This window comes from Geotrypetes seraphini, chromosome 9, assembly GCF_902459505.1.
Source record: "Geotrypetes seraphini chromosome 9, aGeoSer1.1, whole genome shotgun sequence".
Lineage (NCBI taxonomy): Eukaryota > Metazoa > Chordata > Amphibia > Gymnophiona > Dermophiidae > Geotrypetes > Geotrypetes seraphini.
In genome coordinates this window covers 45,128,566-45,156,042 of record NC_047092.1, presented here as the reverse complement: position 1 = coordinate 45,156,042, position 27,477 = coordinate 45,128,566, and the positions used below count along the sequence as shown (strand labels likewise).

The window sequence follows — 27,477 nt, the reverse complement described above, 5'->3', positions numbered from 1 at the left end:
CCGCCAGCCTCTCCTCATATTCTCTTTTTGCTTTCCTAACCTCTCGGTGACAGTCCTTTTGGTGCCTTTTGTGTTCCTTCTGGTTGTCCTTTGTTTGGTCCTTTTTCCATTTTCTTTTTTTTTTAAGTTCAATAATTTTTATTAAGTATTTTAAAGGATACAAGAATCATTTAAAGTACATAGAAACAAAATAAAGCTTTCTGTATATAAAATATATAAATCTATGTTTAACTGTATAGGAGCAAAGGCTCCAATTATTAAAAATGTATGTAAGGGATATATAAGATAAAGATGAGAGAGAGCAGTAAAGAAAAAGGAAAGAAAAATGAAAGAGAGAAGAGAGGAGAAGAAAAGGATAACAGGAGTGTCTAAGAAGATGAGCGTACATAGGAATCTAAGAATGACCATGGAGATTTGTTGTATTTCAAGTTCATGCAGGTTCGGAATGTAACTCTCTTCTCATATGCGTAGGATTCAAATCTATGATACATACTCAGAGAGTTCCACCAAAAGGTATAATCTAATAGCGAGGGTGATTTCCAATTTTTTAGAATGTGCATGAGGGCAGTCACCAACATGGTATCAATGAGTTTAGGTGGACAATTTGATTGTGTGAAACATGGGTGTTGAGAGCGAAGGATTACAATGTCTATAGAGATTTCTTCTGAGCAGTTAGTAATAGATTGTATGGTGTTCCAGACGTAGGTCCAAAAAGAGCGGACTAGAGTACAATGAAATAACATATGATCAAGAGTTCCTTCCTCTTTCAAACAGTTCCAGCAAACAGAGTCTTGCTTTAAGTTAGCTTTCCACATGCGAAGTGGGGTCCATATTGCCTGCCACATAAGGAAGTACATTGATTGTGATACTCTAGAAGATAAAAGCGGGCGATTTGTTGATGACCAGAAAAGCTCCCAATCAATGTCAGAAAGCGGAGTGGTAAGTATAGCGTCCCAGTGCTTCATAGAGTGAGGTGAAAAAGTGAAGGAGTGATCTCTTAAAATACTGTAGAAGGATGATATCGCCTTGCCTTTTAATAGAGACAGAGAAGACCAGTTGTAAATAGTATTTTTGGAAGTCATATAGTCAAATTGTATATGTAAAGACGGCAACACTCCAGTGAGAGAACGCCATTGTGAATAAGTAGAAGGAGGCAGCGAGTATGTAGAGCACAGTATATCGAATGGAATTAACGAGTTGAGGGTAGACAATTGATGGACAAACCATATACCTGCCCGCTGCCACCTTTTCCATGATAGAGATTTGTCGTGATTTTGAATTTTGGGATTGTTCCAAAGGGACATGAGTGGACTAACCTTAACTGAGATTTCAGTCAATGTATCTATAAGATAAAGAGCATGCTGCGTTGCACCCAATAAAGAGTATCTCTTTAAGTGCCTTGGTATTGACACCGTTAGTAAGCATGAGATGTGTAAAGGCGTACATAAAAAACATTCCATTTCAAACCAGGCAGGAAGATCTTGAGTGGGAAGATTTTGAGTGGAGGAGTTAGTGAGCCAGTAAGCTCCATATTTGGCTAATGAAGCAATATAATAGTGATAGAAATCAGGAAAGTTGAGACCACCGTTGATCTTAGAGGCTTTCAGTTTGGCGAGAGCAATTCGAGGTTTTTTCTTGTTCCAAATGAATTCAGATATTTTCATATTTAGCCAATGAAATAATGATTTCCGGCATAACAGAGGGAGCATAGAAAGGATATAATTAATTTGAGGGGCCAGAGTCATTTTGATGGATGCAATTCTACCCCACCAGGATAGAAAGAGTGGAGTCCATCGAGATGTAGTGTTTAGAACTAGATTTTTGACTTTAGATATATTAAGATCTTGAGCATGAACCGAATCTTTATGTATTAAAATCCCCAAGTATTTCACAGCTTCATGTGACCATGAGAAAGGAAAATGAGCCAAATCTGATGGAAGTATATTATCATTTAGAGGGAAGATCTGATTTCTCCCAATTAACAGAGTATCCGGAAAGGAGGGAGTATTGAGTGATAATATGAATAAGATTGGGAAGGGAGAGTAAAGGGTCTCTCAGAAAAAGTAAAACATCATCAGCATAAGCTGCTAATTTGAAATCTCGATCAGAGGAGGGAATACCTTTAATTGAGGGACTTTGTCGTATAGCTGAAAGGAGTGGCTCTAACACTAAATTAAATAGTAATGGTGAGAGAGGACAGCCTTGTCGAGTACCTCTATGGAGGGGAAATTTATTGGATAAAGAGTTGTTAATCCTAATACGAGCTGTGGGTTGATGATATAGCGTTTTTATCCAGTTTGTAAAAAATGGGCCAAAATTATACCACTTCAGGACACGGAAAAGGAAAGGCCACTCCACTCGGTCAAAGGCTTTTTCAGCATCAATAGCTAGGCCTATTACAGGGTCTGACATTGTTTTAGCATGAGCGTTAATATAGTGAAATAGGCGCAGGTTGTCTCCTATATATCTTTGTTTAATGAACCCTGTTTGATCTTTATGTATAAGCAGTGGGATTATTTTGGTAAGTCTTAATGCAAGTAATTTTGCCATTATCTTGTAGTCTAAATTGAGGAGAGAGATGGGGCGAAAGTTTTTAACTAAAATTTTCATCTCTAACTCTGGTCATTACATGGGAGATAATATAATGGGTCGTCCTTTGGCCAGATACCTTAAAAATAAATCTAAAAGACTACATATAACGGCTATTCAGAATCCATCAGGTCAATTAGTCAAAACCAGATCTCTAATTTCCTCTCAATTTGAAAAATTCTATACTTCTTTATACCAATCTGAATCTACCACTCCTGAAGCAGATATAGACTCATTTCTTACCTCCTTAACTCATCCGACCATTCCAGAACCTGTTAAATTGGAACTTGATTCTCCAATAACTATATTAGAAATTGAAACTGCCATATCTTCCTTACCTGCTGGGAAAGCCCCTGGCCCAGACGGCTTCACGAACGAATTCTTTAAGCAATTTCGCACCCTACTAGCTCCTCATCTCCTTAAATATTATGACTTCCTCCACTCCACTCCGGACAAGCAATTCAATTTCACTGAGGCCACCATTGTAGTAATCCCTAAACCTTTTTCCATTTTCTAAATGATGTTTTCTTGTCTCTTATCGCCTTTTTCACCTTTTTCAACTTATTTACAGAATTCCCCTCCACACCCCATGCCTAATATCTTAGCATGGGCCCTGGGTTCATCCATTAAATACCTGCAGGATAATACTAGTAGTATGTGGTATAAGACTGTGCCTAGCTGGCATTGGATGAAGAGGAAAATATTATGGGATTAGGACAATATAATCCAAGTCCATTCCTCTTACAAAGATTTTCAAGGGTAACTAAAATACACAGATTGAGATATTTCCTGGACCAAAAATATCTGATGAATATTCATTGTCTATTTCCATAAAACTCAGACTACTTGAAGCATCTCTGGGAAATTACTGCAATAGGGTATGAATATATTATAAGAAGTCTTAAGATTTTTAAAGCGTGTGAAGGCCTGGAAAAGCCAATATTGGCATAAGGACTATGGGCCCATCATTTATTTTAAAATTGTTTTTCTTGCAGATTAATTTTAATTTAATTCTGCTTATTCTGATGGAAATCCTCATGGCAACCTCGGTGATTATTTCAGCAAGGTGGAATGAAGAATGCTATAAGAGAAAAAAGGTAGAATTTTAGTTCTAAAGATAACTTGAAGTCAGTTATGAGGTTTTCTCTAGTAAGATCAGGAATATACAAGAAGGCTAAAATGCCTTGCAGAAAATTCAAGCTAAATGGAAAAACTACTTTTTTAATATTGAGCTAGAGTAATTGGAGTCAGTATTAAATCATCAGCATTATTTCCAGATATTCAAAACTGGGACCTGTGCAGACTTTGGCTTTGAATATCTGTTTATTTTTAAATCAGTTAACAGACGTTTAAGTCGATAAGTGATAAATATCAACTTAAATGTCTGTTAGCCAACTTAAAAAAATTCAGCACTTAAGTGGCCATGGTTTACTGCATAAAGATAGGACAGACCTTTATGCAGTCCCATTTATGTGGTTATTCATGTGCATATACTGGCATAAAGATTCAAAAATATCACTCCAAAACAAAAGCACCACATAAGCCAAGAAAGCTATCTTATTACTTAAGCGAAAGAAAAGCCTCAGACAAACGGAGAGGTGTACCCACACTCTTCCACCAAAGCATCATAGGCAAAAAACTTTCGCACAAGTTTAAAGTTAGCAGGTGGGAGCAAAAAATAGCCGAGAACTTATAACCATGTCCAGCCCCACAACAGTGCTTTGAAAGTTGTGGTTGAAAGCAGCAGTTAGGATCTGCGTACTGTAAGTAGTTGAATGAGCTTTTGCTCTTTTTCAACTTTCAGCAGGTGAGCATTTTCATTTCCCTTTTGGGTTTGTGTTTTGTGTTATAGGATAGCCTGGATTTGGTGCTAAGGCCCTGAAGCAGCGGTTACCGGCCACGAAACGATCGTCGGCCTGGCCTGTTTGTGTTCAGTGGTTTTTACCATTAATCATTCTCGGCTATTTTTTGCTCCTACCTGCTAACTTTAAACTTGTGCAAAAGTTTTTTGCCTATGATGCTTTGGTGGAAGAGTGTGGGTACACCTCATCATTTGTCTGAGGCTTTTCTTTCGCTTAAGTAATAAGCTAGCTTTCTTGGCTTGTGTGGTGCTTTTGTTTTGGAGTGATATTTTTGAATCTTTGTACTATACCTACCTCCATTCCTCCCTGTTTTTTGTGGTCATATACTGGCATACACACAAACATGCCTTTACAGAATTACCCTCCATATGTTGCACATTTTAATTGCATGTCAACAAAATAAATGCATTTTTATGTATGCATTTATTTATGAGTATTTACAAATTCTTAATGTATTGCATATTGTATTGATGAAGCTACTGGGCAGTTCACCAAAATTGAAACTGCTTCTGCAGGAGTATTACCGTATTTTCGCGGATATAACGTGCGCGTTATACGCGTTTTTACCTACCGCGCATACCCCTCGCGCGTTATATGCCTGAGCGCGGTATACAAAAGTTTTTAAACATAGTTCCCACCCCGCCCGACGCCCGATTCACCCCCCCCAGCAGGACCGTTCGCACCCCCACCCCGAACGACCGCTCGCACGCGCTCCCACCCGCACCCGCATCCACGATCGGAGCAAGAGGGAGCCCAAGCCCTCTTGCCCGGCCGACTCCCCGACGTCCGATACATCCCCCCCCCCCGGCAGGACCACTCGCACCCCCACCCCGAAGGACCGCCGACTTCCCGACAATATCGGGCCAGAAGGGAGCCCAAACCCTCCTGGCCACGGCGACCCCCTAACCCCACCCCGCACTACATTACGGGCAGGAGGGATCCCAGGCCCTCCTGCCCTCGACGCAAACCCCCCTCCCCCCCCCAACGACCGCCCCCCCCAAGAACCTCCGACCGCCCCCCCAGCCGACCCGCGACCCCCCTGGCCGACCCCCACGACCCCCCCACCCCCCTTCCCCGTACCTTTGGTAGTTGGCCGGACAGACGGGAGCCAAACCCGCCTGTCCGGCAGGCAGCCAACGAAGGAATGAGGCCGGATTGGCCCATCCGTCCTAAAGCTCCGCCTACTGGTGGGGCCTAAGGCGCGTGGGCCAATCAGAATAGGCCCTGGAGCCTTAGGTCCCACCTGGGGGCGCGGCCTGAGGCACATGGGCCCAACCCGACCATGTGCCTCAGGCCGCGCCCCCAGGTGGGACCTAAGGCTCCAGGGCCTATTCTGATTGGCCCACGCGCCTTAGGCCCCACCAGTAGGCGGAGCTTTAGGACGGATGGGCCAATCCGGCCTCATTCCTTCATTGGCTGCCTGCCGGACAGGCGGGTTTGGCTCCCGTCTGTCCGGCCAACTACCAAAGGTACGGGGAAGGGGGGTGGGGGGGTCGTGGGGGTCGCGGGTCGGCTGGGGGGGCGGTCGGAGGTTCTTGGGGGGGGGCGGTCGTTGGGGGGGGGAGGGGGGTTTGCGTCGAGGGCAGGAGGGCCTGGGATCCCTCCTGCCCGTAATGTAGTGCGGGGTGGGGTTAGGGGGTCGCCGTGGCCAGGAGGGTTTGGGCTCCCTTCTGGCCCAACTACACAAAGGTACGGGGAAGGCGGGTGGGGGTGTCGTGGGGGTCGGCCAGGGGGGGCGCGGGTCGGCTGGGGGACGGGCGGAGGTTCTTGGGGGGGGGCGGTCGTTGGGGGGAGGGGGTTTGCGTCGAGGGCAGGAGGGCCTGGGATCCCTCCTGCCCGTAATGTAGTGCGGGGTGGGGTTAGGGGGTCGCCGTGGCCAGGAGGGTTTGGGCTCCCTCCTGGCCCGATATTGTTGGGGAGTTGGCGGTCCTTCGGGGTGGGGGTGCAAGTGGTCCTGCCGGGGGGGGGGATGTATCGGACGTCGGGGGGGGGGGGCATCAGGCTTTCAGGATGGGGACAGACCTTCAAGGGGGGACAGGACTTCAAGGGGGGACAGTGCACGGAAAGTCAGGGGGGGTGAACGGAGAGTCGGGACAGCACACGGAAAGTCAGGGCAGTGCACGGAAGTCAGGGGGGGTGAACGGAGAGTCGGGACAGCGCACGGAAAGTCAGGGCAGTGCACGGAAGTCAGGGGGGGTGAACGGAGAGTCGGGACAGCGCACGGAAAGTCAGGGCGGGCGAAAGGAGCGTCGGGCATCATGCGCGGTATACCCGTGAGCGCGGTATACAAAAGTTTTTGTACATATCATCGTGATTTCTGCGCGCTATACCCGTGTACGCGTTTTACACGGGTGCGCGTTATATCCGCGAAAATACGGTAGCTATTATAATACTATCGGCCAAAATGTGCTGTTGCTATACTGACTCAGTGACAGCATTAAAAGCTGTTTTCTTTCTCACTCGTGTAAGCTGAACAGGTTGAATCCAGCTTCCATAGTTCTCCCCAAACAGCGTTTCTGTTGTAGATAAAAGTTATATTCATCGTTTCAGCATTTAAGGCATATACATGCTGGCTTTGTCAAAGCTATGGTAGAGATTTCTACTCTTCTATCAAACTGCACTAGAGTTCCTATGAGCATCGGGAGCAGCGCGGGCCATTCAGCATGGCTCACTGCGCTACAAACTGCTAGCGCAGTTTGATAGAAGAGGATCTTAATGTTCCATTTGTAAATTACATTCTTGCATTCTTGTAAGGTGGTATATCAAATTACAATAAAGTACACTAAAAATATATATATACAGTGTATATACATTATATATAATATAATAAAATATAATATACTGTAATCTAGTCTACTTTGTTGTAAATATTTTTTTTCTCTAGGGTACAGCACATGAAAGTCCTGGTGGTTTACGGCATGTGAGCTTTCCTGTTCGGGTCCTGAAGTCCTATTCGGTAAGGAAACTTGCACTTTTTTGAGGAGGTTTCCTGAATAGAATGTTGTGTAGTTATGAAAAAAGTAAGATGAAATGGATTAAAGAAAACATATTTCAAAGACTGTTATCTAATGACACATTTACATGGGTATCTAACAATAAAAGTACACAGGTCTAATGAGTAAGAACTATTTCCTTCACATCTAGGATTCTCTAGAGCAGTGGTCTCAAACTCGTGGCCCATGGGCCACATTCGGCCCGCCAGGTACTATTCTGAGGCCCTCGGTATTATAAAGAATGATTCTTTATGGAAAACTTGTGCCTTAAGTGTTCAGCGGTCTTGTCCAGTGGTCGTGTTCTTGAACGTTGCCTGCATCATTGTTATAACTTCACTCTAGCACTTTCCTACGTCTGTACACGATTGTCCTCTCCACCTCACAATTGTGTACAGACACAGGAAAGCGCTTGCGTGAGGTTACATCAGTGAGGCGGGTAACGTTCCAGAACATAAGGTAACCATTGAAGGCAGTGCAACTTGTGCGTGTGTCTGGTGCTGGAGGAGGTGAGAGCTGAAGGCGGTTGCAGACGTGACCGCCGGATGCGTAAGGCACAAGTTTTCCATGAAGAATCATTCTTTATAATACTGAGGGCCTCAAAATAGTTGGTCCAAAATCTTGTCTCTTGCAGTTGATACTTTGATAGTTTTTCACTTTCTGCATGTTGGTTGCACTGCTTTCAGCTGTGTATAACCAAAATTATCAAAAGCTTCCGATAATTTCAGATAATCCACATTTTGGATTTGTAGGTACTTACCTCATGTAAAGTTGTCATTTCTTTAATAAGACATTAACTATTTTTTCTGCGGCCCTCCAAATACCTACAAATTCAAAATGTGGCCCTGCAAAGAGTTTGAGTTTGAGACCGCTGCTGTAGAGAGGAAGTTTTTTTTGTGTGTGTGTTTTTTTCTCTCCTAGTCTCAAAAGCCATTAATTACTGCAGTTAAAGTCATCACTGCAATTAAAATGGAACTAGATGGAGGATCACTATCCCAAGTCTTGAGTAAAGCCTAGATAGGGTTACCAGATGTCCAGATTTCCTCGAACGGCTGTTCAAAACCCGGCACTTTGTCTGGGTTTTGAAATGCAGGTGAGATCGGGGACGGGGCAGGAGTGCATCTGCGCATGCGTGGATGCACTCCAGCCCCGGCCCGAAGAGACAAGGTTTGTGTGGGGCTGGGTTTCGGGGGTGGAATGGGACGGACCCAGGACAGAATGGGGCGGTCCTGGGGCAAAACAGGGCAGGGTCTTGCGTCCTCTTTTACCAGATGGAAAATCTAGTAACCCTAGGCCTAGACAATGCAGCGGTGGCCTCACTCTGTAGTTGAATATATTATTAGTCTGCATAAGCTAAGGTAGACTTGAGTAAAAGGAGGAATACTGTCTTCAGAACATTCAAAATTTCCACAAGATATTTTTTTAACATATCTCTTGGAATAATTGTTGTAAGGCAGGGGAAATACATAGAATACAAATTGATGCTTCTTGAAAAATTTTCCAGAGTCGCATTTTTGCTGATTTATAAATCTTTAACAATTGTAGCTTGCATAGCTCAAATTTCCAAAACATTCTTCTTGGGAATTGACTTAATAGAGAAAGAGAGATTGTTCACCCTCTCCAAGGTGGAGAGAACGAGAGGGCACTCGCTAAAGTTAAAAGGGATAGATTCCATACAAACGTAAGGAAGTTCTTCTTCACCCAGAGAGTGGTAGAAATCTGGAACGCTCTTCCAGAGGCTGTTATAGGGGAAAATACCCTCCAGGGATTCAAGAAAAGGTTAGATAAGTTCCTGCTGGACCAGAACATACGCCAGTAAGGCTAGACTCAAATAGGGCACTGGTCTTTGACCTAAGGGCCGCCGCGTGAGCGGACTGCTGGGTATGATGGACCACTGGTCTGACCCGGCAGCAGTAAATCTTATATTCCTATGTTCTTAACACAATTAGTCAAAGTACTTAAAGCCAGAGGGGTTCATTAAAAAAAAAAAAAATAAGACATCTAAAAGAGATGGTGGAGATAGAGACTTGGGGCTCCTTTTATCAAGCTGCGCTAGCGGTTTAACGCTCATAATAGCGCGCACTAAACCACCGGATGCGCTAGCCGTTACCGCCTCCTCTTAAGCGGGTGGTAGTTTTTGGCCAGCGCAGGGATTAGCGCGTGATGAAAAGCGTGTTAACCCCGCTAGCGCGGCTTGATAAAAGGAGCCCTTTGTCTGAATTCAAGAAAGTGTGGGACAGGCACTTTGGAGCTCTTAGAGAGAGGACGAGATAATGGTTACTGCGGATGGGCTGACTGGATGGGCCATTTGGCCTTTATCTGCCATCATGTTTCAATGTTTCAATCAGTGGTGAATCTAGGACTCAGTGGACCCTGGGTGGTAGGACTGAGATGAGACCCCCTCACAATGCACTCACATCCGCTCCTCCCTCCCGCCCCACACTCAGCTACTTACACACCCAAGGGGTCCTCCACAGATATCATGTCAGAGGCAGCGCTAAAGTCTGCCTCTCTGGCCAGCAGAGGAAAAATCCAGCCGGCCAGCCAGAAAGGCAGTCTTTAGAGCTATCTCTGGTACTGTAGCTGTTGAGGACCTGGTGGACAGGGGAGGTGCCAGACCATAGGAAGGGAGGGTTCAGCTGCATTTTGCTGGTCTTGCTCAGTGGTAGCTATGTCCCTGGTGCCAATACTTATTACCAGCACTTAAGTCGTAGCCCTGGTAACTCAGCAACATTATAAATGATGGCAGATAAACACCAGCATACCCCACCCAGCCTGCTCAATAAAATGGTTAGTGTTGTAACTGCCACTCTGTGCAGGTTATCCTGCTCTAACATACTGGTTATTCCTATTCAAATCAACACATGATTTGCCTTATTTAAGTGTACACTCTGTAACATATACAAAAAAGAAATGACCATACCATGGCCATTACCCACAAATAGTAAGCAGTGTTATGACTTTCAGTGGAATAGTCTAGGGCAGGAGAGAACAACCACAATCTTTAAGGGCTACATTCTAGTCAGATTTCCATAATGAACTTGCATCAGATTGACTTGCACCTATTGCTTCCATTCTATGCAAATAGATCTCATGCATATTCATTATGGAAATCTTGAAAACCCAACCGGGTTCTGGCCCTCAAAGAACATGGCTGGCCACCCCTGGTCTAGGGATACTCGTAACTTAATGATAGATGGACACAGTGCCTTACTTAAAGCATTGTCATTAATTCTTCTTCACTGCTGTCTGTATACATATGGAATGAATATTCTAGATCTAGATATCCAATTGTACTGCTCCTTATTCAGGATTTTTTTTTAAATTCAGGTGATTGAGGTCATTGTTGGGATTGCTGCCGTATTTGGTGGAATAATTGCTTTGAATGCAGATGCCCTAGATCCCACTCCTTACCTTTCAGTGACGTTGTTTTGGATTTTAGTGGCTGTAAGTATATACATATACTCAAGACCTCTTTGTTTTATGAAAGCCTAAGGAGAAGTGGGGATGAAAAATAGACTTCCACACAAGACCAAATGCTGAGATCCAAAATTTTATTATTACAGAACCTCAAATATGCATTTGTTGGTGGTTCTGTAATAATAAAACTTTGGATCTCACTAAAGATCCAATTGCATGTGTTTGAAGGTCTTTTCGTTTATTTTGCTGATTACTATGTTTTTATTTGTATATTATTTATTATATACTGTATGTATTGTCATTCCCCGCTCTGGGTAAGAGCAGGTTATAAAGTAATAAACCAAACCAAACCAAGAATAAAACTTTGGATCTCACCATTTGGTCCTGAGTCCATTGATTGACTTTGTGTTTTCATAGGGATTGTTCTCTGTTTAATTTTTTTAATTAATTCTTTTTTTTCTTTTTTTTTTTTGTAATAATTTTTATTGAGAAAGCAGTCAAAAAGAACAAACAACAAGGCCCAATCTGAGGACCAAAGTACTAGTACAAAGGAAGAGTAAATCGCTGTTAAATACAAAACCGTACAACAGGAGAGGTGCAATCGAAACAATCGCTTGGAAGGAATACAAAATCAGCAAGATAAAATAAAATAAAAGGGGGAACCCGTCCAATTCGGGCTCAGAGACGTCCAGCAAAAGACTCTCCTAAAGATACCATAGACTGCAAAATCAGTTTTCAAAAATAGAAATCCCCCACGCAACCATCCCTCACTCATCCAGCAGACAAAATCATCCCTCTCAATCAATCCACACAATCCGCACCAAACATACACCAAGCACCCCTCAAACAAACAACAACAAGCACCCGAGCACGAGAGTCACCGACCAGTCCTGTAGGGCGAAATCCCATGAAGGCGGGCCCCCAAGTCCAACAGGGACCAGATTAAGGCAAGGGAGCAGAGACTGCAGAGTCAGCTGCAACCTGAAACGCCCTCCATAAGGAAACATACAGTTTTTTGTCATTACTAGTAGGAGTTGCATAGGTCTGGAGTTCGAATGCAGCTAGTTCCCGCATTTTATTGAGCCACTGACTAAAGGAAGCCTGCGCCTCCACCACCCAATGTAGAAGCAAAATCTTTTTCGCCACCAGGAGTGCCGTATATAAGAACTTCTGGGAAGGTGGGGAAAATCCTGCATCAGACACCTCTCCCATGTCTCCCAGGAGCAAGAGGCCATAAGACCTGGGTACCGTCCTGCCAAGAAGGCCATCAAGAAAAGGGAGAACCTGGAGCCACAGAGCTGAATGGGGACACTCCAAAGACATATGTACTAGTGTGCCCGATGCCCTCCGACAATGAGAGCAGGTAGCATCGGCCCACAAGCCCATAGCCTGTCCTCTAGCCCTAGAAATATAAGCCCGATGCAAGATCCTAAATTGCATCTCCCGGAGTTCCATAGAGCTCGTGAATTGGATAAGGTTAGTAAAGAGGGCCAAAAATTGGGACTCATTATAGTCAAGGGCCAGATCACGAGCCCACTGGGCCGAAACCCTAGGCAGATAAGAGGTGGGAAGAGCAGTTTTTAAGAACCTATACCAAGTAGCTAGGGTGTTAAGGTGAGAAGGAAAGAGGGCCAAACAGGCGTCCAATTTTCCAAGAGGCCACTGCTCGCCCCATTTACGTGTTAAGGAGAAATAGTAATGTCTGGCTTGCAAGTAAGCCCAAAAATGTGAAACCGGAAGGTCCCACCGGGACTGCAGTTGTTCAAAAGTAAGGAATGTCCCCGCACCCTCAGCAGAGAGATGTCGCACGCTGACACAGCCCCGGGACTCCCACAGGTGAAACCCCGATGGATCCATTCCCGGAAGAAAATCAATATTACCTACCAGGGGCAAGAACGGAGAGGCCTGCAGAGCCCGCCGTTGCAACCTCCGCCACCACCACCAGGCCTGACGAAAAGGTTTCAGAAGATGAAATCGGAAGTCCACCTCAGGGGAGGACCGAGGATGCAAATGCAATAAAGAGACAAAGGGGTGAGGAGCACACAAAGCCATCATCCACCTCGGGGGAGAATACCTAAACTGTCCCGAGATGCCCTCATGGACAAAACGCATCAAGGAAGCAACATTATATAGACGAATATCCGGCAGATTCAGTCCGCCTTGCCTGGTGTCCAAGGATAGGGTAGCAAAGCTGATTCGAGCCCTTTTGTTACGCCACAGAAAAGAAAGAAGGAGAGACCGAAAGGCCTGGGCATCTTTATTCAGGATCCAGAGCGGGATCGTTTGAAGCGGATATAAAAGTTTTGGCAAAAGAACCATCTTAAACAATGCCGCTCTACCCCATAAAGAAAGAGGCAAATCTTTCCACTTCTCACAAAGGTGACGTATAGCCTCAATGTGATGAAGAACATTATACTTATAGAGGAGATGATATTGGGTGCTCAAATAGACTCCGAGATAGCGCATGGGTTTCCGGACGGGAGGAATGGGAAGATCGTCATGCCACAGCTCATGTCTATGGGAAGCCAGGGGCAAGAGTTCTGACTTAGCACAATTAACTCGGAGGCCCGATATGGTCCCAAAATCTCGGACAAGTGAGAGAGCCACCGGGAGGTGTAAAGGTGCGTTTTCCAAATATAACAAAATATCGTCCGCAAATAGATTAGCAATTCTTTAATGTGCAATCCTTTGGATGTGCAGTAGATTTCTCTCAAGAAGGGGTACGCATAAGTCTCTGTGGGAACTTCACTACAGTAGATCTTTCACAGAAGAGCAGAAGAGTGAAAGAGGGGAAGGGAGAGAGGGCAAAGCAAATCAGAAAAGAGTAAGGCTTGCATATCTAAATGTAAGCCACTTAGCTATATAAATGCTAAAATAAATAAAAAATAAATGTCAGGCTAGGCATCTGCCTAGGGCAGCAAAATATGGGAGAAGAACAGTGTGATATCATTAAGATAGCAGTAATGAGCCTTTGCTCAAGGACAGCTGTATCCCATCCCCTCCAACAGGAAATTTGTGTCAGAGGGGTCAGGACCTTGCAGACCTGGAACACAGATGGCTTTGCTTATATTTTGGAGAATGGAGGTAAGGAGAGTAGAAGGGAGTGGAGGGGGAAGGAGTAGGAATACCAGACATCTGGATTTACATGTCCTCTTTGTAGAGGACTGTCCGGGTATTCGGATGTCTTTCTAATCTGTAAGGAGTGTGCCTGGGTTTTCGGCTTGGGGCTGTGTCTGGGAGGGTCTCTGAGCATGCGCAGATGTGATGTGATGTGACATTGTTTCGTTGCGAGCTTAAGAGGAGGTTTTTGTGGGGGGCAGGGCTGGGGTGGAACAGGGTGGGGCTGGGGCGGGGCCACATGTCTGGGTGTTTACTCCATGAAATCTTGTAACTCTAGGAAGGAGATATGCTAAAAACAGCAGGGGAAGGGGGCATGGCTGAAGTTTTGCTTAAATTCCTCTGGGCTGGTCTTCGAATCTATAAAAATAAAATGCTAGCCATGCATGCGCACTCTCGCCGCGTGTTCCCTGAGATCTGATCTGTCGCAATAGGCGAGAGTGCGCATGCGCATTGTACGTCACCAGCCGACGATCGCCTCCACAAGCCCGCTCCCAGCCAGCCGACGATCGCCTCCACAAGCCGGGACTGGGGCACAAAGAGCACCTCCTGCCCCCCTGGGACGAACCGAAAAACGGAGCCGAGAGGAGTCCAGCAACTTTCCGAACCGGCTCTTGCGATGACCCCGCCACCCTGATGATGTCATCAGGGACGTGCCAGAGTAAATCAGGGCAGTAGAAGGACCCGAAGCAGCATGTGAAGACTGCTGCAGACGCTGGAATCTCCAGGTTCGTAGTCGGGACCGCGGGAAGGGAAAGGAGGATAGAGGAAACACTAATGCTGCTGCACAGGGAAGTGGTGTGGGGGGAGAGAAATGGAGAGGGAGGGAAAGGTGCTATGGACAGACAGACAGACAGAGGGAGGAAGGGAGACAGAAAGACACAGGGGCAGGGAGATACACATAAAGACAGACAGACAAAGGGGGCCAGGGACAGAGACAGACAGAAAGAAAGACAGCGGGAGGAAGAGAGAGACAGAAATAAAGACAGACAGACAGACATATATTCTAGCACCCGTTAATATAACGGGCTAAAATGCTAGTATGAAATAATATGAGCTACATAAAATTCTCTCTAATAGAGAAAAGCTTGTAAGGTGAGCTCATTGAAGGATTCAAATAACCAAGAGATGGGATTTCTGGTTGCCTTTCAGCTTGGAACCAGCATTTCTGCTCTGCCATTGGGTATGTGTCTATCGCAGAGTAATGAGAAGCTGGAATTTCTTCTGTGGCTTGATAATGATCACCAATTCATTTTGCAAATTGAGCTGGAGATTATTCTGCACCAGAGAGAGACATTTCCTTACTTGTCTTGAATTTGAGATTGTGAACAGTACTTGTTTATTATAAGTGCGCAGGAACAATAATTAAACTGTACTGAAAAATGTTATCTACTCTAACTCTATTGAACTGGATTGCAACTAGACAATTCATTTGCCAGCTGTCTTCTCTAAAGGAAGTTCTTTGGGAACATTAAACAGATTGGGTGGGGGTTATTTGAGAGCCACCAGGATTTGAAGTATCATGATCACCATCAGAGTGCCTTGGAGATTATTTTCCCCTGTGCTCATCTTATGCTTGTGAGCCAGGACTGCAAACGGCCTAATTCTTTCAAAAGAAATAAGTTCATTGTGCATGCTCGGTGCTAAACTGAAGTTAAGAAAACCCTAACCCTGTTTTAAGGGATAGTTTTCCATTTCAAGCAATAAAGTATAGCTTTGAACGCTGCAGAAAAGATATCTTTTGACGTCCAAGTTTCCAAGTTTATTCAATATTTGATTAATCGCTTATTTAACATTCTAAGCGATGTACATAGTATAATAATAAGCATAAGGTAATAGAGGGAGACTGACAATTTAATTTAAAAAAAAAAACTTAAGACAAACATGGGATACAAAGGGAAAGGAGAAGGGGAAGAAATACAATTTTGAGAAGGTTAAAGAAAACATATATGGTAAACAACATCAGGAAGGAAAAACAAAGGGAGGCAAGAGTAGTAAATATAATGAGATCTATAAAAAACTTTAGTCGGGTCGTACGTTCTGGTTATCTCAGCTGTCAAATGTATCTTTAAAAAGAAAGCATTTGAGCTTACTTTTAAATCTAACCAAATATAATTCTTCTCGAATATTGATTGGAAGTAAATTCCAGGTTTGAGGTGCTGTGACGGAAAAGATTGAATTTCGCCGTGTATTTATAATTTTTAAAGAAGGAACTGTCAAAAGATGTTGATCAATAGATCTAAGCAATCTAAGTGGAGTATAGGGGATCAAAACTCTGTAAATAAAAGAGGGAGATTTACATAGAAGACTAAAACAATTCCTGCCTATAGTGCCCAAAGTGAATTTTGCTGCTATACGTTCTGTTTCAAAGATTCAGACCAGCTAAGCAGGTAAGTAATCGATACGTTCAGTAGGGCTTATTCATATAAGGAGGTGGTGGTGGTGGTGAAGGGAATTATCATGGTGTGGTAAGTCAAGTTTTTATCCACCTTAATTTACTGAAAGAGTTAGCAACTGGTGGTAGATCAGTACCGAAGGTTACTGACTGCTGTGATATGTGAATAATTGAATAACGTTGCTTCTAGTACAATAGGCCCATCATTCTGGAATCCTTGGGTTGTGTATCTCTGGTTGGGAGATCCTGTGTATAGAGTCTTATTTACAATTTTTTCTGCTCCACCTCCCATCCCTCTGGGAGTTTTTTGAGGTCTTAGTCTGGTCAGTTGTACTGAGGGCAGTCTGAAAAAGCAAGCTATCAGAGGCAGAAGTTCTCTAGCTGCACTTTTAGCCCTTTTGCAGCTCCCAGAACCAGCATGGTACAATGAGTAAGTCTGTGACAGCCTATGAGAGAAATCAAGCGGGGTGGGGGAGGGGGGAGGTCTTAAAGTAATTTTTAAAGTCTATGGGAGCTAGGGACAGGGTCCTCTATCTCTAAAATCCTGTTCCCTGAATTTTTTGACCCCTGAATTTGGGTCCCGTGGGTCATTTTTAGTGCTAAAATTGCTGCTGTGGCACCATCTTAGAGTTACCATTTTTAAAATAAAACCTTCTGTCTGCCTCAAAACACCTCAATTTGGACCTAAATCAGTCTATATCAGGGATCTCAAAGTCCCTCCTTGAGGGCCACAATCCAGTCGGGTTTTCAGGATTTCCCCAATGAATATGCATTGAAAGCAATGCATGCACATAGGTCTCATGCATATTCATTGGGGAAATCCTGAAAACCCGACTGGATTGCGGCCCTCAAGGAGGGACTTTGAGACCCCTGGTCTATATGGACTCCAGGCCTGGATACTAAGGATTCATGCCAGATTTGCGATGGATGTTCGCACATTTTAAGTGGAGGAGGATACCACACAGGCGGTTGTTTTATACCTTTCATTGCGGTTTATTTTATACCTTAGCAACCATGGACCTCTGAGGAAGGAGTGTTTTCCGAAACACGGACCGTGTCAGGTCCCTTGGTTTGTTATAAGGTGGTATTTTTAACTGCATAAAATAAAATATTTGGTATAATAAACATTGCCTGCATCTCGTACATAGAAGTCTGCAGTTTGTTTTTTGTTTTTGCTTTGGCTGGCGATACTGCAGTTTTCATTGGATTCCTTTGTGTTGTACCCCAAGGATCACCATTATCCCCAACACTCTTCAATCTCTACATTGCATCCCTTGGAACCTGCCTAGCCAAAATAGGCTTAACCTCCTAAAGCTATGCAGACAACATCACCATTCTCCTTCCTTTTGATCAACCAGTGCCCACCTTGACAGACACACTACACAGAATTCTAGAAACAGTGACAACATGGATTAAAGACCACAAATTAAAATTGAACCCAGACAAAACAAAATTCATACTTCTTGAAAAATAAAACCCCAACCATAACAAACCTAGTAATAAACTCAATCACATACCCCATTCAACCCACTCTAAAATTTCTGGGAATGACGATAGACAGAGGCTGCACCACGCGACCACAAATCAACAAAACAATACAGAAATCATTCGCGGTCATGAGAAACCTAAGACAAGTTTGAAAATTCTTCGACAGAAAACAATTCCAGCTCACGGTTCTGTCCCTAGTCCTAGGTCTCCTTGACTAATGCAAAATCCTCTCTCTCCCCTGCCCCGCAACAATGATAAAACAACTACAAACAGTACAAAACACAGCCCTGAGACTAATCTATTCACTAAGAAAACACAATCACATCACCGAGGCATACCTTGACTTACCACTGGCTCCCAATTCAAGCAAGAATACTATTTAAATTCTACTGTCTACTATTTAAATCCATAAATGGTGACAGCCCAGCCTACTTGAACAACTGCCTAATCCAAACTACTACAACCAGACATAGGAGAACCCAGACACCATTCACATACCCTCCAATCAGAGACATCAAATGGAAAAAACTGTACGATGGCCTTCTAGCCACACAGGCAGCAAAACTAGACCACTAACTCTCTAATCTTCTAATCGCGACCCCAGACTACAAAACTTTCAGAAAAGAAATAAAAACCTTGCTATTCAAGAAATCCATGAAGACTAACTAACACCGAATGAAACATTTCAATCCTCTGAAGCAACCCGCTCTACTCTGTAACACCTCTGGACAAGTCCAGAAATCCTCTTCTGTAATCCACGGAATAAATATCACTAATGTAATGTAATGATAATTGGTTATGCCATTAAAACCCAATCAAACCCTTGTTCAATCTGCCTCCTTCTGTTTATTCACAATGGCTCTCACTCACTGAAACAATGTCTTCTATGCATATACGTTTTGACTTCATGACTTCCACTCATACTATTCGTCATTGGTCTATACTGTCTCTACTTAAAGGCAAGGCGATATCTCTTTTCTACAGTATTTTAAGAGATCATTCCTTCACTTTTACACCCCAATCTATGAAACACTGGGAAACTATGCTCACTATTCCGCTTTCTGACATTGATTGGGAACTTTTCTGGTCTTCAACAAATCGCCCACTTTTATCTTCTAGAGTCTCACAATCAATGTTCTTTATTATGTGGCATGCAGTATGGACTCCATTTCGCATGTGGAAAGCCAATTTAAAACAAGACTCTGTTTGCTGGAACTGTTTAAAAGATGTAGGAACTCTCGACCACATGCTTTTTCACTGTACACAGGTCCGATCCTTTTGGACTCGCATTTGGAGCACCATACAATCTATTACTAACTGCTCGGAAGAGATCTCTATGGACATTGTAATCCTTCGCTCTCAACATCCCTGCTTTGCACAATCAAATTGTCCTCCTAAACTCATTGATACCATGTTTGTGACTGCTCTCATGCACATTCTGAAAAACTGGAAATCATCTTCGTTATTAGACTATACTTTTTGGTGGAACTCTCTGTGTATGTACCATAGATTTGAATCATATGCATATGAGAAAAAAATTACATCCAGAACCCTCACGAACTTGAAGTTTAACAAATCACCTTGGTCATTCCTAGATACCTATGTACGTTCTGCTTCGTAGACACTCCTGTCTTCCTTTTCTTTGATTTCCTTTTCTTTATTTTTCTTTCATCTTTCTCCCTTTTTTCTGTTGTTCTCCCTCACTTTCTTCTTATATTCTCTTCACATGCAGTTCTAATAGTAGGAACCTTTCTCACTGTTATGTTCCTCTATAGTTAAATATAGATTTATATGCTCTTTATACAGAAAGCTTTATTTTGACTTCATGTATTTGAACTGCTTCCTGTATTTTCTAAAAATACTCAATAAAAAACTATTGAACTCAAAAAAAAAAAAAAAAGAACAAGAACTTATCGAAAACAAAAAAAACCCAAAAAACCCTTGTTCAAAAAATAGCTGCCGCTATGCAGCCTCTGGAACCAGCACCTAGGTCCCTGGAGGCTAGCAATTTATAGTGATGCCCAAGTCCAGAAGTGGGCGTGGTTAGTGGGTGGCGCCAGATTTCAGCATCACTATGTACCGCTGACCGCAGTTCAGGAAGAACCTTGTAAAGACCCAGCCTACATTTCCAGTGCCTAGGGTCCTTGGGATCCATGATTCTGGAAGTAGCACCCATCAATGATTGATACACAGCAGGCACTGCTTACAGAATCAGAGCCCTAGTGCATGTTGCGCTCAGGTAAGTGATCTCGCAACCAAAGATACACTATTTACTAGAAAGAAGATTATCATGGTAAGTACCTAAGCTTACCTAATCTTAAAATGGCTGTCTATCCTGTTGGTCCTCCAATCATACTACTCTTCACTCCCCCTGAAGTTTCCAAATTCTACAAATACCCCCAATCAAGCATGATTGGGGAACTGACATCACAGATGGCCTACTTAAGATACATTCCAGCGTGGTTTAATAAGTGTTGTGCTGGTATTATTTTTCCAGCTATTCACTGCAAGCTGCTTTATGGAATTTACATAGTAATGAAGTGTTTTGCATGGATTTGGATGCTTTGTATCTCAATACTCTGTACCCTGCAGTAACATACAAAAAAAACACATTGTGGCTCCAAACTTGCATTAGAGCCCTTTACATGTTATGGCCATAACACACATTGTTTGACCCTAACACAGCTTGATAACTACATCACTAAGTCTCCTTGCTGAAGGTATTTGGATTATTTTAGGAGGGCAGTGCTCCTGACTGGACTTGCCTGAATAATGTTAACCAGCCAGAGTTGAATATTGGTGTTGACTGACATAAGTTTCGCTGTGCCCTGGGAATGCCTTCAGCCCTGCCCTTTTTATGCAGGTAAATTCTGTATAGATAAAATTTTACCTGTTCAGAGGGACAAGTGGGTGGGGGTGGGGAGAAATTAAATCCTGAAGATGGGTCCAACTCCCAGAGATGGCTGGAGACATCTTTTGAATGTTGACTTCAAAGATGGCAATTCTAGGGGATACGCATAGCACTAATTCTATAACGACTTAAGGGAACATCTACTGTAAGTCATTGGATAATATTAGTGAAAAGCTGCATTGGCAGGTGCACCTACTTACAACTTACAGGTGAATGGCTCTTGATGCAGGAATTCTGTTCATACATTTTAGCAGTTTCATGTGTTTGGTTGTAAGAATTATATATATTTTGGTGAAATATTTGATGATTTCTTAACTGCTCTCCTAATGGTGTGAATTCATTTCTAGTGTTTTCCAACTGCTATTGCAAGCCACGTGGCTGCTGAATATCCCAGTAAATGTTTAGTAAGTAAATATATACCACTAGTGAGCTTTTTGGATGCTGTTTGATATAATGATGGGATCTGGTGGGATGGGATTAGGAATTTAAGACTGCTACAGACTGCATAGGGTAGTAGCTACCAACCTGTGTAGTTTTCAAGATGTCCATAGTGAATATGGATTTGCAAAGCTTATGATTTGATTTGATATTTGTGCTGCTGTATTTTTGTGTTTGGACCACAGCAATACTTTGTATGTTGTGCTTATTGCTTATAGTTGGTCCATAATGCAGCAGCGTAGCTTTTGGTTGGAGTCTCAAATAGAGATGACATTTCTCTAGTGATCAAGTAAATTTAAAACACAATCCCCCCCCCCCCTGGTATTCAACTGATGTTGGTTAGTGATTTTAAAGGTGCTGGCTGCCACAGGCTGAATGTGACCTGGATAGTCAACACCGGGCATAATCCAAGCACCGGCAATGAATATCTGAATATTGCATAACCACAAGAAGTTATCTGTGTGTGGCCTATATATTCAGTGTCAGTGCCTGGATAACTACAAGGTGTGATCAAAAAATACAGTGAGTGCTGCTGCTGAATACCATCCAACGGAAAGACAAGGATCTTCAATATAGGAAGCAGTGTGTCAAACTTTAGTGTGTGACAAGTTTCAACTTGTTCGATCCAGTCACTCGGTCGTGAGCTACAGTTGAGAGGTGTATTTTGATGTCTGCCGTAAATCATGGATCATGAACAACATGAAAATTTGTTTCAAACTGCAAAAAAGTGCTAAAGAAACACATGAAATGTTAAAATTAATTTATGGTGATGCTGCAGTGACTATGAAGATGGTTTTCAAGTGGTTCGAGCTATTTTGTAATGGTTGTGAATCAACTGAAGATAAGGAGAGATTGTGATGTCCTTCAACATCAAAAACCCAAGAGTATGTTGAAAGAGTAAATGAAATGATTCAATCAAACAGACAATTGGTTATTAGGGAAATTTCTGAGGATCTGAACATCTCTTATGGTTCTGTTCAAAACATTTTTTTTTTTTTGTAAATCTTTATTGACATTTCAAACTTTGATAATGTGTACAATTGAAAAATCAGAAAAACCATATGAAAATACATTGTTATCATCACAATTATTACATTAATCATTTTATCCCCTTCTTATCATAATTATAAACAATAATATTATATAATGTGATTTCAATATAATAAGGAATTAATTTATCTCTTTCAACTAGATATTCCACCCCCCACCCTCCTACCCTCCCTGGATGTGTAAGGAATCTAACAAAAAAGGGAGAGACATAACTATAATTATAATGTAATAAAATTAGTCAATGGACCCCATACCTCATTAAAGGACTTATTAGTACCTAAACGTTCTGCCATCATCTTTTCATATTTGTACGTTGTACACACAGGGCTCCTTTTATCAAGGCGCGCTACAGGGGTTAGCGCGTCGGACATTTCATCACACGCTAACCCCCGCGGCAGCTTAAAATCCTAACACCTCATCAATGGAGGCGTTAGGTACTAGCGCGGCAGGCAGTTTAACACGCGGTATTCCACGCGTTAAACCGCTACCGCGCCTTTGTAAAAGGACCCCCCAGTTACCCACCAAAAATTGAAATTATTCCTATCATGATTTTTCCAATTATGTGTAATCATTTGAACCCCTGTTCCTGTCAAAATCATGAAAAGGCAACTTTTATACTTTATCTAAAGTGGGTTTAACATGGAGTATCGTTCCACAAATTATCGCCTTGTATGACAAGGGGATAGATGATTTAACAACAGATATAAACATGAGTCAAGTGAGTGCGACCTGAGAAATGAGCAAACGGCATCATCCTCCTTCTAGTATGACAATTTCTGTCAAATAAAAAGATTACAGTGTGTTCTCATCCACCTTATTCACAGGATCTGGCACCATGCGACTTCTGGCTGTTCCCCAAAGTCAAAATGATTACGGACATTGAGGCAGCCACGACAGTGCAACTGAAGATACTCACGAAAGAGGACTTCCAAAACTGTTTCAGAAAGTGGATAGAATGTTGGGATAAGTGTGTTTGAAGCGAGGGGGAGTATTTTGAGGGGGATTAATGGCAATGTGTCTTTTTACTGTAATCATTTTTTTTATTTAAACATTCACTATCCCCCTCTTATTAACGCATAGTGCAGGATTTTTTTTATTTTTTTTATTATTTATTTATAAATTTCAAATTTACAATTCAAGATAAATCTTGTACAGAAAGTGATTACATCAAATGAACAAAAAAAATAAACCTCATAAATTTACATAGAAAATGAAAATTTTTGTATAATCTCTCAAGTCCACAATTATGATCCATGATGTATATTAAACAGAACTAAAAGAAACTTATTTCATTAAAGATAAGCTGTACATGGTAAACTGATATTCAGGCGTCTAATTTATTGAAGCCCTCATTCTTACCCCTTCTCCAGGCGGGACAAGGAGAGAAAGGCCGTTAGCTGGTTTGGCTCAAAGAAAACATATTTCTGAGAATTATAATGAACTATACACTTGCAGGGATGACGAAGATAAAAAGTTCCCCCTAAAGCCAAAACACCAGGTTTTAATAATAGAAACTCCTTTCTGCGTCTTTGTGTATCTCTTGCCAAATCTGGGAACATCTGTATTTTTAAATCAAGAAACTTTTTCTCTTTATTTTTAAAGAATAATCTCAGAAGCCAATTCTTATCCATCGTAATAGCCAAGGTCACAATCAATGTAGCAGGTGTAGCAACTTCTTTATCAGATAATTCAAGCAAAGCTGATACATCAATTGGTCCCTGAATTTTTTCTTCTTGAAGATCTTGAGTTTTATTAGGTAGATAATAGACCTGGGTGAAAGGAGGCATTAAATCTTCCGATACTTCCAATATCTCCAGCATATACCTTTTTAACATTTCTCTTGGAGTCACTGTCGAGATCCGTGGAAAATTAATCAATCTTAAATTATTATTCCTGGAGAAATTTTCAAATGTCTCTATCTTTCTTCTTAAATTTATATTATCCTTAATTAGAGTGTCCTGAAGCAATTTGGAAGATTTAAGTTGATCTTTAATACTTTGAATATCTAATTTGGATTCTCCCAAGTCTTGTTTTATCTGAAAAACTTCTTTCTCTTGAATTTTTATTTTTCCCTCTATTTGAAGGTGATTAGTATTTACTGTCTTAGTTAAATTAGCAATCAGATCCCACAAAGCCTCCAATGTAACTTCTTGGGGTTTCACTATGTTAAATGTCTGCAAGTTTAGTAGTGATAAGTTAGGCTCACCAGCTGAGGGACCTTCTCCTCTCCGTATCTCCTGTGTCGGGGTTGATTCTGAGATGGAAATCTCCTCGTGTACACTCAGGCTCAACTGCGATCCCTGTGAGCCTGAGTCGGTGTTCTTCTCACCGTTCCCCACAGCCTCTGGGAGGGGGCCCAAGCCGACTTCCGGCTGCCTCCCCACTCCCGGGGAACTAGCGGCTCGAGGGTTGGGAGGAGGGATTCGTGCGTCGGGGCTCAATGTGATCTCATGAGCCCGAGGAGACACCTCCAGTCTGTCATCAGGAAGCGTCTCAGCCGGGGGCGATACCGACGCTCCGATGACGCCCTGCATCCGCCGCAGCAACTCCTCAATATTACCGGAGGAGGCTATTCCGGGACGCCGTGAGGCCGAAGAAGCTCCCTTTCCCCTTCTCTTCGGCATGACAAAAACTCTGCAACACCAACGCCAGAGAAGTAAGTTTTTTAAGAAATAGGGTTTGCCGACGGCGCTCAGCAGACCACGACCGCGGCCATCTTGGATGCATAGTGCAGGATTTAGTGTTGGCAGCGGCAGTAACTGCTCCGACGCTCATAGGAATTCTATGAGCGTCGGACTAGTCATCGTCGCTGTCGGTGCTACAACCTACGCTTTGCGTTAGTAAAAGAAGGGGGTTAGTTTTTGATCACACCTCGTATCTGAGTAAGTTAAGACTGCTATATTTGCAGTCCTGATTGTCCGGATAGTCACTGTGCACCAACACTGAATATCGGCGGTGCCCAGATAACATCTAGAGCTGCCCTGGTTCTGCCCAGACACTGCCCCAGCACTAATCAGATAGTGCCATGGCAGTACTGCAAATTTATTTAGACCGGAGCCTCTCCTACCTGATTAAATTATTTAAAAAATTAACCCCTAAGATTTTATATGTGGTTTTTATGACCATTCATGGCCTTGGCCTTTCTTTTCTTCAGGACATGAGGAAGACAATTGGCAGGATGCGAGAACTGATAGGAAGTCAATTGGTAGAACAAACTGCATGCTTCAAAACACCTAAAGAAATACTATTTTTGCTTAAAAGTTGATTGTAAGACCTAATGAATTTAATAACACATTTATTATTTTTTGAGGACACATATCTAGACAGAATACAATGAAATTGACCTAGGACTGTGTCTGAATTCAAGAAAGCATGGGACAAGACACAAGGTATCTCTTAGGGAGAGGAGGAAGCCAGGTACCAGTGACCTGGATTGGCCACTGTGAGAACGGGCAACTGGGCTTGATGAGCCATTGGGCTGACCCAGTAAGGCTGTTCTTATGTTCTTATGAGATAGTGGACACTGTGGATGGGCAGACTGAAAGAACCATTAGCCTTTATCTGATCACCTGGTCAGTTTGGGCACCTTTATGGCACTTTTTTGTTGTTAAAACAGGTCTAGCCCCAATCATCCATATTGTGCCCTGAATGTTGTTTAAAATGTTCACTTATTGCAGAAAAACGTCCAAATTATAAGCCCGCCCTGGACCCACCCACACCACATCTCTAACATGCCCCCTGAGATTTAGACTAACTGCAGGTGAACAGCATATAAATTTATCTAGAAAATAGTAAATTGGAAGAGCTTGGCAAGAAAATCATCCATGTCCCCCTTTGTGCCACTTTTTGAGTGTTTATTCAATTTTGAAAATGATCCCCATAGTAGAAAGGAAACTCACCAAAAAAAGTCCAGATATATATGGTACAGCCATAGTAAAGAGCACATAAACCTTATTCCCCAAGCTCAGTCTTACTATTTATTCAGGAAAATTCTTAAAGCTTACTTGTTTGATTAATATGTGACTTAATTGCCAATTTTGTATTTTCTGAGAAATATTTGATATGCTTATGTACATAATTCACTGTTTTTACAGCCCTTTCTTGTTGTAAACTCCTTGAACTAATGGTTTGGCAGTATATAAGAATATAAATTATTATTATTACATTACAAAATGGTGTGAAACTGTGAGAAGGGAAGGGATGGGATTTTGGATTTAGCTCATGCCTGTTTCAGTTGTAGCTCAAGACAAGTTACACACAGATACTGTATGTATTTCCCTGAGAAATAAAATTATTAGGCCATAAAAAAGCAAAGCAATCTAAGAATAACCTAAAGAAGATGCAATGTAAAGATACATGAGGTCTGTTCAAAAAAAGTTCCAGATTGATTTTTAATGACTCCTGTGGGTTGACTAGATGCCTCGTTATCTCTGGACCTTAATATCTCTCTGCTCTGGGTTCCGGGGTGGAGGTGGGAGGTTATTCATTTTGGCAGGCCAGTTGTGGCTTGTTGGGTACCCTTTGGGTCATCAGAGTCAAGGCCCTGGGGATACACTTTATTCCTTGATTGGAGCTTTGGTCTGCCTTGCGTCTGTAATGGACTTATGCTATTTTTTTTTTTTGGGGGGGGTGTTACATCAGGGGGACGGACTAATTATTGGTCTACTTTGTATCATGTCAATAAAAACTGTTTAGACATAAAATTTATTAAACAATCTTTCAACTTATTCCATTGGGTCCCCTTTAAAGTACTCCCTTTCCCTACGTATACACTTTCCCTAACATTGTTTCCATTTCTGGAAACAGTCCTTAAACGCATCTTCAGGAATCGTCAAAAGTTGCTGCATTGAATTTTGCTTTATGTCTTCAATGATGTCAAATTGCTTTCCTTTCAGCATGGATATTTAAGTTTAGGAAACAAAAAGAAGTCGGCAGGGGCCAAGTCAGGAGAGTAAGGTGGCTGGGGAAGAACTGTCATTGCGTCGTTCCACAAAATTTGGGAATTTTGACACATTCAAAACACCTTCCATGACTCATGAATGTTCCCTATAAGCCACTTTCAACATTTCATAAGTTTCTGTAGTGGTCTTACCCAATTTAAAACAGAACTTCATGCTGCTCATTGAGGTCACACATGATGAAAAATAGCCAATCACGGAAACACACTTTCACAAAAACTGCTGTAGCTTAGAGATGAAAACAGATATCAACAAATGG

The 27,477-nt window shown here is 42.5% G+C and overlaps 1 protein-coding gene across 2 annotated transcripts in view; it reads left to right on the top strand.

Moving 5' to 3' along the window:
* Positions 1-27,477, top strand: part of MLC1 (modulator of VRAC current 1) — a 63,741-nt gene that overhangs the window by 20,953 nt on the left and 15,311 nt on the right. For both annotated transcript variants that reach the window (XM_033959020.1, XM_033959021.1), the window contains exons 7-10: positions 3,585-3,686; positions 7,336-7,407; positions 10,772-10,888; positions 21,120-21,176. In XM_033959020.1, the coding sequence (XP_033814911.1) occupies positions 3,585-3,686; positions 7,336-7,407; positions 10,772-10,888; positions 21,120-21,176 (348 nt within the window). The remainder of the gene's footprint in view (positions 1-3,584; positions 3,687-7,335; positions 7,408-10,771; positions 10,889-21,119; positions 21,177-27,477) is intronic.